The following is a 17,048-nucleotide window of genomic DNA, read 5'->3' as shown; positions in this document are numbered from 1 at the left end:
TACTTTGTAAAAGGAGCCCTTTGCTGCTTTCTTCTTTTTTTTTTGTCCTGTGTCTATATTTTTTATTTCTTTTTCAAAATTTTCCTCATATTGTTTTTTTTTCACTATTATTTGTTGCCTTTACTTGCTTGTTTTTTAAACCTCCGTCTCACCTCCAGTCTCTTTCTCCCTCATGTTCCTTCATCCTCTCTTTTCTGGGGCAGAGAGCAACCCCAGACCACAGCAGCAGTCCTTTTGCCAGCTGGGCATATCACCAGCAACAGTGGCCTCTTCTGAGCCAGTAGTAGGCACTACTTTTTAGGTGACCCACCAATCTGGTTCCCAGCAGTTTTCCACTCTCTAGCACTGGCTCCCTGGAAAAACAACTGCAGAACACCAAGCAACTCTTTGCATTTAGCTTTTTATCACTAACCTTAATCAGCTTCTGAATACCGAGAGCTCGGATGCAAAGCATTTTATAAGCACCGTTTGCCCTCCACTCTTTATAATAATCAGTGAGTTACAAATGTACTACATAAAAACATCAGTGTTGCCATACTGAGACAGACCAAAGGTCCATCAAGCCCAGTATCCAGTTTCCAACAGTGGCTAATCCAGGTGTGAGGCAGTGAGGGACCCAATGTAGGTGTCCCTAGTGCTTTTCCATGCAAGGAGTGGCAGTTCAGCCATCCGGTCCTGATACAGAGACCCAGAGGAGAAAAAGCAGGATCTCAGAGTGTGACCTGCCTGCCTGTATTGTGAGCTGTGGGCTGAGAATTACTGTGAGTACTAGTTATGGTGTGTGGCTGGGGTAAGCCATGAAGGCATGTGAATGCTGTAAAGCTGGGACAAGCCAGTGGGCGTGTTGAAACTGAGGAACTGTACTGTATAAAAGTATGGGGACATTAGTACTGCAAGAGTTCTGTTGCTTAACTGACTGTTAGAGTGTCTGAGGTCAGGCTGGAGTTAAAACCGACCCCTGGATTTGAAGAGAAAAACTGTTTGGGATGTGGTAACCCCGCAGACACAGACTGTGTTTAAGCCATCGCTAGAGGTTGGCTTACGGCTGCTGGTGAACCACAGAGGACTATCCCTGCTATACCCTGGCCCTGTGAGGCAACAGGACCGAGATTATTTGTTCTGTAAATAAACACTTCTGTTGCACTTATACCTCCTGTCTGGCTGTATTATTGCTCCAGTCACGCCCAAAACCCGCTCGGTATTTTACATTATGTCACAAATACCTGGCAAGATCCCAAAACAGTACAACATATTTTAAGCTGCTTATCCTAGAAATATACACAACTGAATGATGGAAGGAGCAAGACCAGCTAAATGTACAATAGATTAGTTGATGAAGGAGTGTCTCATACTGTCACTAAAGCACCATTGCGGCGTGCTGTATCAAAGCATACACTTTGTGACGTCACACAAGCGTATGCTTTGATACAGCACGCCGCAATGATGCTTTAGTGACAGTATGAGACACTCCTTCATCAACTAATCTATTGTACATTTAGCTGGTTTTGCTCCTTCCATCATTCAGTTGTGTATGCTTCAAAAAATTAGGTTGGAGTTGTGTCATTTTTTTGAGTTTTGATTATTTTCTATCCTAGAAATAAGCAGTGAATTTTCTCAAGTCTGTCTTAATAATGGCTTATGAACTTTTCTTTTAGGAAGATATCCAAACCTATTCTAAACCCCACTAAGTTAACTGCTTTTACCACATTCTCTGGCAACAAATGCCAGAGTTTAATTACATGCTGAGTGAAGAAATATTTTCTCCAATTGGTTTTAAATTTACTACTTTGTACCTTAATTGTGTGTCCCCTAGTCCTAGTATTTTTGGAAAGAGTAAACAAGTGATTCTTCACCCAACGCGTAATTAAACTCTGGAATTCGTTGCTGAAGAACATGGTGAAGGCGGTTAGCTTGGCAGAGTTTAAAAAGGGGTTAGACGGTTTCCTAAAGGACAAGTCCATAAACCACTACTAAATAGACTTGGGAAAAATCCACAATTCCAGGAACAACATGTATAGAATGTTTGTACGTTTGGGAAGCTTGCCAGGTGCCCTTGGCCTGGATTGGCCGCTGTCATGGGCAGGATGCTGGGCTCGATGGACCCTTGGTCTTTTTCCAATGTGGCATTACTTATGTACTTATGCATATTGAAGCCCTAATAAAAGAAGTACAAGAACTAAGAGATGAGGTGGCAAGACTAAGAAGCATCTGTGACAACCAGAAATCCATCCCAGACTTGCACGTTGAAACATTGAGGACCTCCAGCAAAGGGAGAGATCTTGAGCAGGAAGAGGACAAATGGACACAGGTCACTAAATTATGCAAAATCAACCCCCCTAACTCCATCTTCTGTTGACCTGAAGAAATCGGTTCACAGCTCTGGAGGCAGAAGAGCTGGAAACATCTCAGAAACAGGAGGAAACAACAATCACTTCCCCAAGCTGCCGGATCAGTGGCAAATAAGAAGCGAAAGGTAGTGGTGATTGGCGATTCCCAGGGGTACTGAGGCGCCCATCTGCCAAACCAGACATGTCATCCAGCAAGGTGTGCTATCTGCCTGGAGCCAAGATTCAAGATGTAGCTGAAATATTGCCTAGACTGATCAAGCCTACTGACCACTATCCTATGCTGCTCATACATATTGGCAGAAATGATACTGCTAGGTATCTTACTGAACATATCAAAAGTGATTTCATGGCACTGGGTCAGAAGGTGAAGCATCTAAGTACACAGGTGGTGTTTTCATCAATCCTTCTCGTTGAAGGTAAAGACTGAATGAAGGAAGCTCACATCTTGGAGCTAAATGTGTGACTGCATGGATACTGCCAACGAGAGCACTTCGGTTTCCTTGACCATGGGATGATTTTCCAAGTGCTGAGTGGTTACAAGGAAGGGACGAAGTGTCTTCAGCCACAGACTGGCTCAAGTATTAAAGATAGATTTAAACTAGATTCGTTGGGGATGGGTGAGAAAAGTCCCAAAGTCATTAATAAAACTCTCAGGAAGGTAAGACACCAAATACCCTTATAGAAAAGGGAAAAAAAAAAAAAGAGTAACATCTGGAGAGCCTTGTATACCAATGCCAGTAGTATGGGAAACAAATTTCTAGATCCAGAGGCTACAATGATAGAAGACAACTTGGATATACTAGTGATGGTCACGACCATGACTGTGATATAGTTATACTTAGCTATAATCTATTCAGGAAGGACAGGTAAGGGAAAAAGGGTGGAGAAGTGGTGTCATATGCTAAGAATAATATTCAGGTGACATAACTACAGGACATACAGGGTAAGGAAGAAGCACTGTGGGTTAAACTGCTAAGAGGAAAAGGAAAACACATTTACACTGGTGTAATAGATAGATCACCTCAGCTGGAAGAAATGTACAGACTTAATTGATTTTAATATGCCAGATGTCGATTGGGGCGTCCCAACTGCAAGGTCATCTAGAAGCAAATGGATCTTGGAAGAATAGTTTCACAAGTGGGTAAAAAAACCAACGAAGGATGGAGCTATTCTTGACATGGTGCTTACAAACGGGGACATGTTTCTGAAGTTACAGAGGGAGATCATTTGGCATCTAGTGATCACCAAACGGTATACTTTATGTTGAAATCTTTTTTATTGATGACAACCAAAATCCAAATGCATTACAAACAAATAGTAATGTTTATCATCATCATACATTTTCAGCCATCCCCTCCCCAACATCCTATCTGACTCCTCCTGACCCTCCCTACCTTCTACCTCCCTCCCTCCCCTCCTTCCTTCCTCTCCCTCCCTCAAATATACAAACAGCAATGATCTGGAGGACCTGGGTTTACCGGTTCAGGATACGGCTCCGAGCCACCGGAGTCAGTGTAGCCCAAAACCGGTCCCAAACCCTCTGGAAGCGAATTCTTTTTTCTGAAGTTATGTTTTTTATTAAACGGTGTACTTTAATACTGAGACAAAGGGGGAGAGGGCTTATTTGAGATTGAAGATCCAAGATTTCAAAAAAGAAAAAGAAAAACCAACTTTGCGAAGATGGAGAAACTTCTCAAGGAAGAGTTAGTTGGATGGGAACAGCTAAAGGAAGTAGAACAGCAGAGGGCAAAACTGAAAGGTGCTATTTTAAAGGCAACAAGCCTTTATGTTAGGAAAAGAAGGCTACTCTGGTTCTCAAATGTAGTAGCTGAAAAGGTAAGGGAAAGAAGATTAGCCTTCATACATTACAAGAGGACAAAGAAGAAGACAGTCAAAAATACCTGGAAAAGCTGTAAGGAAAGCGAAGAGGCAAATGGAGGAAAAGATAGCCGATACGGTAAAATAGGGGGACAAGACATTTTTCAGATATGTAAGTGACATGAGAAAGTGCCATAATAGCATTGTAAGGTTCGGAGGGGAGGGGAGGAATATGTAGAAGCCAATAAGGATAACTACCACTACTTATCATTTCTAAAGCGCTACTAGACGTACGCAGCGCTGTACACTTGAACATGAAGAGACAGTCCCTGCTCGACAGAGCTTACAATCTAATTAGGACAAACAAGAGATAAGGGAATATTAAAGTGAGGATGATAAAATAAGGGTTCTGAACAAGTGAAACAAGTGAATAAGGGTTAGGAGTTAAAAGCAGCATCAAAAAGGTGGGCTTTTAGCTTAGATTTGAAGACGGCCAGAGATGGAGCTTGACGTACCGGCTCAGGAAGTCTATTCCAGGCATATGGTGCAGCAAGATAAAAGGAACGGAGTTAGCAGTGGAGGAGAAGGGTGCAGATAAGAGAGATTTACCCAGTGAACGGAGTTCCTGGGGAGGAATGTAGGGAGAGATGAGAGTGGAGAGGTACTGAGGAGCTGCAGAGTCCTTTTAACCAAGATGCGAGAAAAAGGGCCCTACGCTAGCTGTTTTTCCCATACACCAGGGCCCTTTTTACCACAGCGGGTAAAAAAGCCCCCCGCACACATGGCCATGCGGTAAGAGAATTCTTACCACATGGCCATGCGGCACGGAGCCCTTACCACCACCCATTTAAGTGGCGATAAGAGCTCCCACACTAACCTGGCAGTAACTGGGCAGTATGCGGCGATGCCCAATTACAGCTGGGCTATCGCCGCGCATGCCATTTCCGGGGGTTTTCTTTTTTGATCAGGGCAGGACTACCGCCAGCGGCTGTATTAGACCGGCAGTAGTCTCGGAAGAGCGAGCGGTAAGCCAGCGTTGGGCTTACTGCCACTCTGTAAAAGGGCCCCTAAATCAAGTCAAATATATGCTTGTTTTAATGTTTTTTTATTATGTTTGTTTTTATGTTTCTTTTTCTAAGTGTTATAGATACAATTAAGTTTATGTTATTGTAAACCACCTAGAATTTTGGAGATACTGTGGGTTATAAATTTTTTAAATAAAAATAATTAAAAAAAAAAAAAGAGAGAGAACCTTAGCCTACCTTAAGATACTTTCTCATTTCCTTATTTTTATTTCTCTAGCTCAGCAGTTCAAGCTATGGACTGTGACCCCATCATCTAGCAGATGCAGGTCACAGCAACACGGCTGCACATACTCTCTCTTTACCTCCTGAATTGATTGCACTGTAACCTATGCCCAGCTGCAGCAGTCAGTGAATGTTCACAGGCACCACCCACTCACCCAACGGGCTTCCTGTTAAGACTGGAAACTAAGGCACTGTACTGGGGCCTATGAACACTTTGAATAGAGGGTGAGAAGTGAAAGAGGGGAAAGGAACAGGATCGATTTTGTTTCCATCCTCATTTGGGGTTGTATGAATTTAAGTGTTAAAATGCAGTCATTACTTTTTTGGAGAGGGGAGGGGGAGGAGAAAGAGACCACATACACCCACTCCCCAAAAAACAAAAAACAAAATCTGAGAATCCAAAAAAAAAGATCATTAAAAAAAACCCAAAACAAAACAGATGGCCTTGCAACTTACGAGGAAGCCTCCTTATATGCTTGTATTGGAAATACTGCCTTGTGCAATTTTGATCTCTATTACTCTTTCCCTATGATATAACAGGACATACTAGCAATACCTCTTTCTGGTCAGGCTGCAGATCCCTCTTTGCCTTTTCCTCTCAAGAAGGTAAGAATCATACAAGTCAAACGGATGCTAACAGTCTTTCTTCTATCTCAATAACACAAACAAAATGAAATTCAAGGGTCACTCACAGAAAGGGGATGTTCACTAGGAAGAGGCTGCACATTTATCTGTCACAGAGGCACCACGATTTTACTCATTATATATCAGTTAAAGTAGCTAACTTTCAGAAAAATATGAAGAGGGATATGTAAATTATCAATTATTGAAGGTGTTTGAAGAAGCAGAAGAACATACCTCAATCTGATCAATTTTAACTTGCTTATAAGCTTTCTTCATTTCTTTGGCCCCAACTTTCATTGCGTCAACCTGTGAAGATTGAAAAAACATTCACAAGTTAGCATTTCATGTCTTTGCAGAAGACTGTGAGTAGGATGAATTTACATCTGCAATGTACCGTTGTCTTTGTGTCTTTCAACGACTGAATGGTGTAATTAGCTTGTTCCATGTTGAAGGATTGCTGTGAAAGATTATCCCGCTGCTGTTCATACCTGCATTAGAACACAAAATGAGATCAGTGCCTGTGTTTTAATTACAGTGTGTGAGTGTGTGTATTCTCTTGCACACCACACAGATATTCCATCTTCAATATACTGCTAAATCAAAACTTCAAAACTGTTTACAGCAAAAAGAAAAGCAGAAACATAATGCAAGAGGACAAAAAACAGGAGGACTAGGTTACAATCTACAGTGGTGGAAATAAGTATTTGATCCCTTGCTGATTTTGTAAGTTTGCCCACTGACAAAGACATGAGCAGCCCATAATTGAAGGGTAGGTTATTGGTAACAGTGAGAGATAGCACATCACAAATTAAATCCGGAAAATCACATTGTGGAAAGTATATGAATTTATTTGCATTCTGCAGAGGGAAATAAGTATTTGATCCCCCACCAACCAGTAAGAGATCTGGCCCCTACAGACTAGGTAGATGCTCCAAATCAACTCGTTACCTGCATGACAGACAGCTGTCGGCAATGGTCACCTGTATGAAAGACACCTGTCCACAGACTCAGTGAATCAGTCAGACTCTAACCTCTACAAAATGGCCAAGAGCAAGGAGCTGTCTAAGGATGTCAGGGACAAGATCATACACCTGCACAAGGCTGGAATGGGCTACAAAACCATCAGTAAGACGCTGGGCGAGAAGGAGACAACTGTTGGTGCCATAGTAAGAAAATGGAAGAAGTACAAAATGACTGTCAATCGACAAAGATCTGGGGCTCCACGCAAAATCTCACCTCGTGGGGTATCCTTGATCATGAGGAAGGTTAGAAATCAGCCTACAACTACAAGGGGGGAACTTGTCAATGATCTCAAGGCAGCTGGGACCACTGTCACCACGAAAACCATTGGTAACACATTACGACATAACGGATTGCAATCCTGCAGTGCCCGCAAGGTCCCCCTGCTCCGGAAGGCACATGTGACGGCCCGTCTGAAGTTTGCCAGTGAACACCTGGATGATGCCGAGAGTGATTGGGAGAAGGTGCTGTGGTCAGATGAGACAAAAATTGAGCTCTTTGGCATGAACTCAACTCGCCGTGTTTGGAGGAAGAGAAATGCTGCCTATGACCCAAAGAACACCGTCCCCACTGTCAAGCATGGAGGTGGAAATGTTATGTTTTGGGGGTGTTTCTCTGCTAAGGGCACAGGACTACTTCACCACATCAATGGGAGAATGGATGGGGCCATGTACCGTACAATTCTGAGTGACAACCTCCTTCCCTCCGCCAGGGCCTTAAAAATGGGTCGTGGCTGGGTCTTCCAGCACGACAATGACCCAAAACATACAGCCAAGGCAACAAAGGAGTGGCTCAGGAAGAAGCACATTAGGGTCATGGAGTGGCCTAGCCAGTCACCAGACCTTAATCCCATTGAAAACTTATGGAGGGAGCTGAAGCTGCGAGTTGCCAAGCGACAGCCCAGAACTCTTAATGATTTAGAGATGATCTGCAAAGAGGAGTGGACCAAAATTCCTCCTGACATGTGTGCAAACCTCATCATCAACTACAGAAGACGTCTGACCGCTGTGCTTGCCAACAAGGGTTTTGCCACCAAGTATTAGGTCTTGTTTGCCAGAGGGATTAAATACTTATTTCCCTCTGCAGAATGCAAATAAATTCATATACTTTCCACAATGTGATTTTCCGGATTTAATTTGTGATGTGCTATCTCTCACTGTTACCAATAACCTACCCTTCAATTATGGGCTGCTCATGTCTTTGTCAGTGGGCAAACTTACAAAATCAGCAAGGGATCAAATACTTATTTCCACCACTGTATATACCTATATATGCGTGCGTTTGTTCATGTCCGAACTCCTCCGGCCCCCATGCCATTGCTGAGGTTACTGTATAGTTCGAAACAATTCGGTTCACGGTGTCACTCAGGGGAGGGGGAGCAATACAGTTCTTCCTTGCTGTTGCTAAGCGACAAACTGCTTTGGACAGGGTGAGGGCTCAGAGAGTGGTGGGGAGAAACACGGACAGCAGCGATACAGTTGTCCCTATCTCATTCTCTAATATCCTCGTCCCTAAGGGAGGTTCAGAGATGGCAGGAAACTCAAGGTTGTGTTTTTCACAGGTAAACAGTGAAAGCCAAACAGCAGGCATTTGCTAGATTGAAAGAAACAACTAATCAAGAAAATCAACCTAAACAAATTGATTGGAAAAGAGAAGTTAGTGCTAGGTAGGGATCCAGTCTCCACATTTTCTGATTTAAGTGAGTATTAAACTCAATGTCAATCTTTCTCACACACCCCTCACCAAAACACCCCATTCACACACAGTCAGTCATTCTCACACACCTCCATTCACATTCACCTATTCAAATGCAGCACTCGGTAAAACACCCCACTCACATACAACTGTTCTCACACACCCCTCAGCAAAACAACCCCAATCACACACCCCAGAATAGCACACCCCCACTCACACCTCAGTACCACACCCTCACTCACACACCACAGAATAGCACACCCCCACTCACATTCTTCTGTTCTCACACCCCTCTGCAAAACACCCCTACTCACACACCCCTCAGCAAAACACTCACCCACTCACACACCCCTCAGCAGAAAACCACACTCAACCCCTCTTCACCAGTACACCCCCATTCACACTCATTCAGTCTCACACTCACCCTTCAGCAGTACACCCCCATTCACACTCACCCACTCTCACACGTTATTGAAGCTACAATCTTGACAGGTTGTGCCAAAGGACAGTATGCTCAGGAGGTAAAGTAAGGCTCTCCTTACCAAATGCTCCTCCAGAACTACTGAAATCATTATCCAATGGTTGAGCAATGCCAGCGGGGACAGCTAGTATTACATATAATGAAATCAATAATAGTAATACAAAAATAATAAAATATTTTGGCACAAAATCATCACTATAATTTAGCACACATTTTTTCAATAGTTTAAAGTTATAATTAGGTGTGCTAGGTATTGCCCTATCCCTAGAAGACTTACAAATATATAGCTAGTGTTATTTATTTATGACACTTGGGGGTCCTTTTACTAAGCTGCAGGAAAAAGTGACTTGCAGTAGTGCGAGTGCGTCTTTTGGCTGCTCGCTGGGCTATTTTTTTTACCACATCTAGGGATAGGGCCTTTTTTTTTTTTTTTAAGGGGCAGGCAAATGGATGTGTGCTAAAATTCAAACCAGTGCGCCTCCATTTTCAGCCCAAGACCTTATCGCTACCCACTTACCTAATGGTAAGGTCTTAAGCGCCAGGCCCCTTGATATACTGCATGTTAGCCTTAGAGTAGGCAACACAGTAGTTTACAATAAAAAGGAGCTAAGAGAAAGTGAAGATACTTACCTGTAGCAGGTATTCTCCGAGGTCAGTAGGCCTAATATTCTCACATGTGGCGAGGTCCGTGTTGCCGGTCCGGACCTTGTATCAAGCTTAAAATAGGTCTTTGAGCGAGATGCGCACCACCGCGCATGTGCGAGTGCCTTCCCGCCCACTGCAAGAGCACAGGACCAGCAGTACAATAGAAAGCATAAGAAAAAAATGGAGACAACTCCAAGAGGAGGTGGGAGGATATGTGAGAATATAAGGCCTGCTGACTTTGGAGAATACCTCCTACAAGTAAGTATTTTTGCTTTCTCTGAGGACAAGCAGGCCTATAGTTGCTCTCACAAGTGGGAATACCTAGCTACCAGGCTCACCGAAAACCACCACCAGTGGTCAACTGGACCTTGCAACAGTGAAGGCAAAAAAGTAATTAACCTAAAACTATGTACAAGTTGAGTGAGAGTGCAGCCTGGAACAGAACAAAACGGACTCTAGACTACAAATAAATTCTGCAGAAATGTCTGCCCAATCTGACTGTTGAATTGGATGTCATCCTCAAGGCAGTAATGAGATGTGAATGTGTGGACTGAAGACCATTTCACAGCCTTGTAAACTTCTTTAATAGAAGTTGACCTCAAGTGGGCTACTGACAAAGTCATGGCTCTGACATCGTGGGCACTGACATGACCCTCAAGGGTCAGCCCAGCCTGGGCATAAGTGAAACAATATTGGCAAAGACAATCAACTGGTTCAGATGGAAGTCCAACACAACCTTAGGCAGGAACTTAGGTTGTGTGTGGAGGTCTACTCTACTGTAATGAAACTTTGTATAAGGTGACCCTGCAAGCTGAAGTAACAGCCACCAAGAAAAAGACCTTCCAGGTCAAGTATTTCAGACGACAAGAATCCAGTGGCTCGAATGAGCTTTCATCACCTGGGTGACTATGACACAGGCGGAGGTTTGACAGGGGCTTTGACAAAAGCAAACATTTCACGAAGTGAACTACAGGCTGTCCAGAAATGGGCTTACCCTCTACATACTGATCTATGTTTCAACGGTTTTTATTAAAGAACACAGTGCAAACAACTCACAGCTTATTTGTATAACAGATGTGGTTGAAAGACTTGTTCACACCAATCAAATACAAATTAACAAAACAATGAGTATTTTGGTTTTATGCCCCCCTCCTCACCCTCCTCTCACCCCCCAACCCACCCATTATCCGTCTCCCATCCCAAACAGAAAACTGAACTTGTTCTTTTTTGTTGTTGTTGCTTGCCACTTTCATGGTTAATATTCCCTTTCCCTCCCCCCTCCGCATCCCCCCATCCTTTAGCAACACCAAAGAGTACATGGACTTATCTTGCATTCCCAGTCTCTCTTATTTAACCACTCTTTCCGTTCAATTATGCACCATGAACTAAAAAAAAAAAAATCATGTTATAAACCATTTAATATCAAACTTCGCGCGCGCGGAGACAAGGACTGAACGTAAGGACTCCAGATCTTCAGGAAACGTGTTCTTTTCTTTTGGGAGGGTCCCACCGCCCTGCGCTCATGCAACAATAGCTCATGGAATCTGTTCCTCCAGTGCCAGAAGTCTGGTGGGGCCACGCTCATCCACCCGTGCATGATCACTTTTTTCCCCATCAAGCAGGCCTTGCATATCAACTGTCGTGGGCCCCCCCGCTGGAAACCAAAAAGTTCATATTTATCAAATAAAATCCCCAAAGGCGTGTAATTAATTCGTGATTTAACTAAGCCCTCCAAGTACTGTATGATCATGTTCCAATACCTTTGTATAACAGGGCACTCCCAGAGGCAATGATAAAGAGTGCCGTCCTTCTGCTGACACTTGGCACAAAGCGGGTCCGACACCCCTCCCATTTTGAACACCTGTTGTCTAGTCATGTAAGCTCTGTATAATATACGAAACTGACATTCCCTTAGACAGGCGTTCACCGAGATCCCAGGTATACGGGACACCAACTTTATGTAATCTAAAGCTAAATTGGGTCTCTGCATGTCCCGTGCCCATCGGGCAGTGATTACGGCGGTAGGTTTCTGCGGGCCCAGCTCCCCTAGTAGCTTGTGCAGACTCGATATTGAGAACCGCGTTCCTGGGCTCGCCTTGTAAAACTCTCTTACTTTCCTCCCATGTCCATTATTCAGGTGTTCCATATTTAATGATCGGACATAATGAGCTAGTTGCTGATATGCAAACTCATGACTAGCAGTGATACCCACCCCCAGCGCCCCCAGGCTTAGTAGGCCCCCTTCTGTCCCCAATACATGTTCCAACCTGATTATTCCCATAGATGCCCATCGTCGGAATATCTTATTATCTGACCCAGGTGAAAATGATGGGTTGCCGTGCAATGGCAAGATATTGGATGTATCCGCTTCCAAACCCCAATACCCGTTTAAGTCCCTCCAAACTGCCCTCATCGGACCCAACTGCTCTTAAATTTTTTTGGCACCGAACTCTGTGGGCCGTGAAGTAGATAATGTAAGTGATATGGCGCAAAAAAGGCCTGTTCCAGCTGCCGTGGTGTGAAATCTTGTTTCTCAAGCAGCCAGTCTCCCAAATGTCTTAACAGACAAGCTTGATTATATTTTTTTATATCTGGGAGACCTATACCTCCTTCTTTCCACGAACCTACTAATACTTCCAGTGATAATTTGGGCTTTTTCCCCCCCCAAAATGAACTTTCTTAAATGCTGATAGAATTGCTTAAGATCTTTGTTTCGCAATCTCAGCGGTAGCACCTGTAGAATGTATAACCACCTGGGGAATTCTGCCACACGGAACAGCTGGACCCTCCCGTGTAACGAAAGCGGTAATACTGCCCATTTTTGCAACCTATATCGCATATTGTCCAATAGCCTAGTGAAATTGAGATTATAAAAAGCTGTCGTTTTCATGGACACTTGTACCCCCAGATATTTGAAGTTGTCTGTAGCCCACTTCAATGGGAATCCCACCCCCCACTCCCCCCTGTGTCTGTGGCGGTTAATGCCAGGGATTTTGAGAAATTGATTTGGAATCCTGCGAAATCCCCATATTCTCTGAACAATTCTAACAGTGCGTCTAGAGATTTCCTGGGGTCAGTAAGATGTACCAAAATGTCATCCGCGAATGCGGATATCTTAAATCCCATCTTACCCCATGCTACTCCAACTATCTCCGGATGTGACTCAATTTCCCTTATCAAGGGATCCAGCGTCAGAACAAACAATAATGGAGATAGGGGACATCCCTGCCTCACTCCTCTCCTTATCTGAAATGTCTGTGACCTTTTACCATTAATCCACAGGAAAGCCTGAGGGCTCGAATAAAGGGCTCCCACTGCACTTCGGAAACAAACCCCCACACCAATTCTCTGCATTACTGCAAATAGGAACTGCCATACCACCCGATCAAAAGCCTTCTCTGCGTCAAAACTAACAAGCAGAGAAGGCTGTCTCTGCTCCTCCACTCTCTCTAACGAGGCAATGAGAGCCCTCACATTACTTACCACTGATCTGCCCCTTACAAACCCCACTTGTGGCGCCGCCACCAGGTCTGGGAGCACTCGTGCCAACCGATTCGCTAAAATTTTTGCGTAAAGTTTAACATCGCAATTTAACAAAGATATTGGTCTATAGGAACCCATTTCCTCTGGATCTTTACCTGGTTTCAACAGCACGATCATCTTAGTCATATTAAAAGTCTCTGGGGCCGACCCTGAAGCCGCCATAGAATTGAATAGATTCAGCAAAGGCGGAGTCACCTGTTCTTGTAACAGTTTGTAAAAAGCCATGCTGTATCCATCTGGCCCTGGTGCCTGTCACTCTGTTGGAATGCAAGAATTAATTCCCCCTCCTCATAGGGGCATTGAGATATTCTTTCTGTGATTCTGACAGCTTTGGGATATCAACATTATCTAAATACAAAGCACTGTCAGACATTATGTCCGCATCCTTCCCGTACAGACCCGCATAATACTGTCGGAAGCTTTCCACTATGTCCTGCTCCAATCTAAGTACTTTCCCATCTTGGCTCTTTACTTGTAGAATTCGGGTTGTACCTCTTTTCCCCTTGGCTAACCGGCCCAGCAAACTCCCCGCCTTATTCCCATACATGAACAATTGGTGTTTATAATACATGATAGATTTCTGTGCCCTCTCCTGTAAAAGTTCGTTTAATTCCCTCTGAGCCTCCAAGTATGCTAACTTCTGTTCTGGTGTCTGGGCAGCCCCATACTTCATCCGGTGTGTTCGAACCTCCCTTTCAAAGCGTAATATCTCTTTGTCCCTCTGTTTCCTTTTCCATGCCCTGTATGCGATGATCTCACCTCTCAGAACCGCCTTTGCTGTTTCCCAATATAACCCATGTTGTTCTATATGTTCTCTATTATAGTACTCATAATCTCTCCACTTCTTCTGCAAGAATTCTTGAAATTTTACATCCCGATAAAGTTCGAATGGGAATGTCCACCCCCCCTGCCCTCTCCTGTCTCTGACCGTTTCCCATGTCACCCATATTGGGGAATGGTCTGATATTTCACCTGGCCCGATCTCCACCTCCACAGTTTTAGAGAAGAGAGGTTTCGAGACCAGTATGTAGTCAATCCTGGAGAGGGAGGAGTGGGCCCGAGACAAGTGTGTGTAGTCTCTGCTACCCGGATGTAACACCCTCCACGCATCTATCAAATCAAGCGTAGTGCACAAAAATGGCAGTCCCCTCAGGTAATGGTGATACCCCAAACTCCCCTGACTTGTCTTATCCACTAATGGGTCATAAACCATATTGAAGTCACCCCCGAGCACCACATTGCTTCTCTGATATGGGGTCAGCAGTGCCACAATCTCTTTGTTGAATTTCTTATCATAGACGTTGGGTGCATAGATATTACAAAAAATATAGGGTATCCCCCCTAACACGACATCTACCAATATATATCTACCCATTGCACTCCTCTTAATCGATTTGATAGTCAACCGTAGCCCCTTTCTGAATAAAATCAACACGCCTGCCTTCTTTTTTTGGGCTGGAGCACCAATCACTGACTCCACCCAGCCCTGCTTGAATTTATCATGTTCACTGGAAGTCAGGTGTGTCTCTTGGAGAAACACTATATCCGCCGAATGGCGCTGCAAAGCCTGTAGAATTTTTTTCCTCTTTACGGGCGATGAGACTCCCCCCACGTTCCAAGACAGCAATTTAACCTGCCCCAGCACTCCAAGTCAGTGCATATCTCAATGTAGTCTGCTTACTACTGTTTGGAGAGCGTACCTCCCAGCCCTTAGGTACCCTCCCTCTTGGCCATTGAATCCTCCACCGCCCTTCCCCCCATGCGCGAAGCCAGCATATAAATAATAATAATAATAAAAACCCCAAAAACATATCCCAATAACCACAGATCTCCCCCCTCCTCTCCCTTCCCTGCCCCCACATCCCATCACTTGTCCGGTGTATATCCGGAGCTCTTCCATTTTGGACCTGAAGTCGCCCTACCCAATTCCTTACTTGCCGCTTCTATCCCCCTTCTCCCCCCCCTAAGCATGAGCAGGTTTAAATCTCCCTAGTCTTCCTTCCTCAAACTCCTCCCCTTCTTCCCTTCCCAGAATACCCTTTTATGAAGAGCCCACGCGCCCTTAAAGGGAGCGCCAAAAGCTCTCCATCTTCCTATCACCTGCCTATTAATTCCTCCCTCCCAGCTATCCCCTCCTCCACATCTCTTCCAGCCCACTCTTGGGTCTTTTTCTCTTCTTTTTCCCTTTTCTTTTTCTTCCCCTTTCTCACAGATCCCACCACACATATTCTTATAAACCTGATCGGGGATCTCTCCCCTTTTTACAGTCCAGACAATATTATATACTTGCAGAGAGTCAGTAAGTGCATGACAGTCTTGTCTTTCATCTCCTATCTAGGTGTGTAGTACTTCCTGCTCAATCTAGTTGGTTCTCATTATCCAAAGTGAAGCGTCTGCTATAATCGCTCTCATCTGTGTTGGCTCAACTCTTTCGACTCTAGTGGGTCAGGGTAGCATCAGCAACAAGTAGACCTGACACGTGTGCAGCTTCCCTTTCGTCTACAGCAACTAACAATTGTTTCAAAACAGACGGTCCACTATCTAAATTAGTTGCCATCCTCTCCCGATACCACATATCATTTCTGCCTGGCCACAACTACAGCGCTGTCACGTTCACTTAGATGCTTGGCTCTACCTTCATGATTGCTCCTGTTGTCCCTGAGCAACTGGCATCCACCTTGTAACGTGTAGCTTTACAAGTACCAAAGAGTCCTTCTTTACTGTATGCATTAGCTACTTCTAGTTATGCTATTGTATCCAAATATGAGTGGTTGTCGTGATCTCAGTCCATCCTCAGCATGAAAACGCCCTCTTCTCAAAATTCAAGCAAAAAAAAAATCAAATTGGAAAATATAAACTTCGAACAAACTTTAACATTTTACATTGATCCCCTAACTGCAGCACCTTGCAAGTGCTGCCATTTTCTGGTGGGTCCTTGCGCCAAACTTCAGCCTTATCACCTGTCGCCTTGCTGCATGTCTGCGGTCCCAACCGTTCAATCAGGCTCTGCTCCCCTTTTTGCCAATGCCTCCAGGTATGTGTTAGCGTCTTCCACCTTCTCAAAAATGTGCACCTTATCATGCTCCACAACCCTCAGTTTCGCTGGGTACAGGAGACTGAAGCGAATCTTTTTAGTGAAGAGTGCGGAACATGCGGGCACGAACGCCTTCCGCGCCGCTGCCACCTTGGTTGAATAGTCCTGGAAGCAGAGGACTTTGTTATTCTGGTACCTCAGATGCTTGCCGCCTCGGAGCGCCTGCAATATCTGTAGTTTATGGGCGTCATTTAGAACTTTAAGGATTGTCACTCTTGGTCGGGACTCTCCCGGCCGGCGTGGCCACAGTCTATGTGCTCTCTCAACACGGAGCTCCCCCACAAATTCTTGGAGCTCCGCTGCCTCCGGTATCCATTTTTCAAGGAAGCTTCGCAGATCTCTATCTCCCAGGGATTCCGGAAGACCCACCAATCGTATGTTGTTCCGCCTTGAGCGGTTTTCAATGTCCTCCAACTTTTCCTCCAGCTCTGTTTTTCGTTTTTGCAATGCTGGGGCATCCCCTGTTAGTTTCT

General features: G+C 44.5%; 1 protein-coding gene across 1 annotated transcript in view; it reads right to left on the bottom strand.

Annotated features, from left to right (window-relative positions):
• The window catches only part of CHMP5 (charged multivesicular body protein 5), a 59,790-nt gene that overhangs the window by 13,285 nt on the left and 29,457 nt on the right, over positions 1-17,048 (bottom strand). Inside the window, exons 4-5 of the mRNA XM_030204773.1 lie at positions 6,492-6,585; positions 6,332-6,403 (exon numbers count right to left, since the gene is read on the bottom strand). Coding sequence (XP_030060633.1) covers positions 6,332-6,403; positions 6,492-6,585 — 166 coding nt within the window. The remainder of the gene's footprint in view (positions 1-6,331; positions 6,404-6,491; positions 6,586-17,048) is intronic.

This window comes from Microcaecilia unicolor, chromosome 1 (genome assembly GCF_901765095.1).
Source record: "Microcaecilia unicolor chromosome 1, aMicUni1.1, whole genome shotgun sequence".
NCBI classification, from domain to species: Eukaryota; Metazoa; Chordata; class Amphibia; order Gymnophiona; family Siphonopidae; genus Microcaecilia; species Microcaecilia unicolor.
This window is presented reverse-complemented; position numbering and strand designations above follow the sequence as displayed.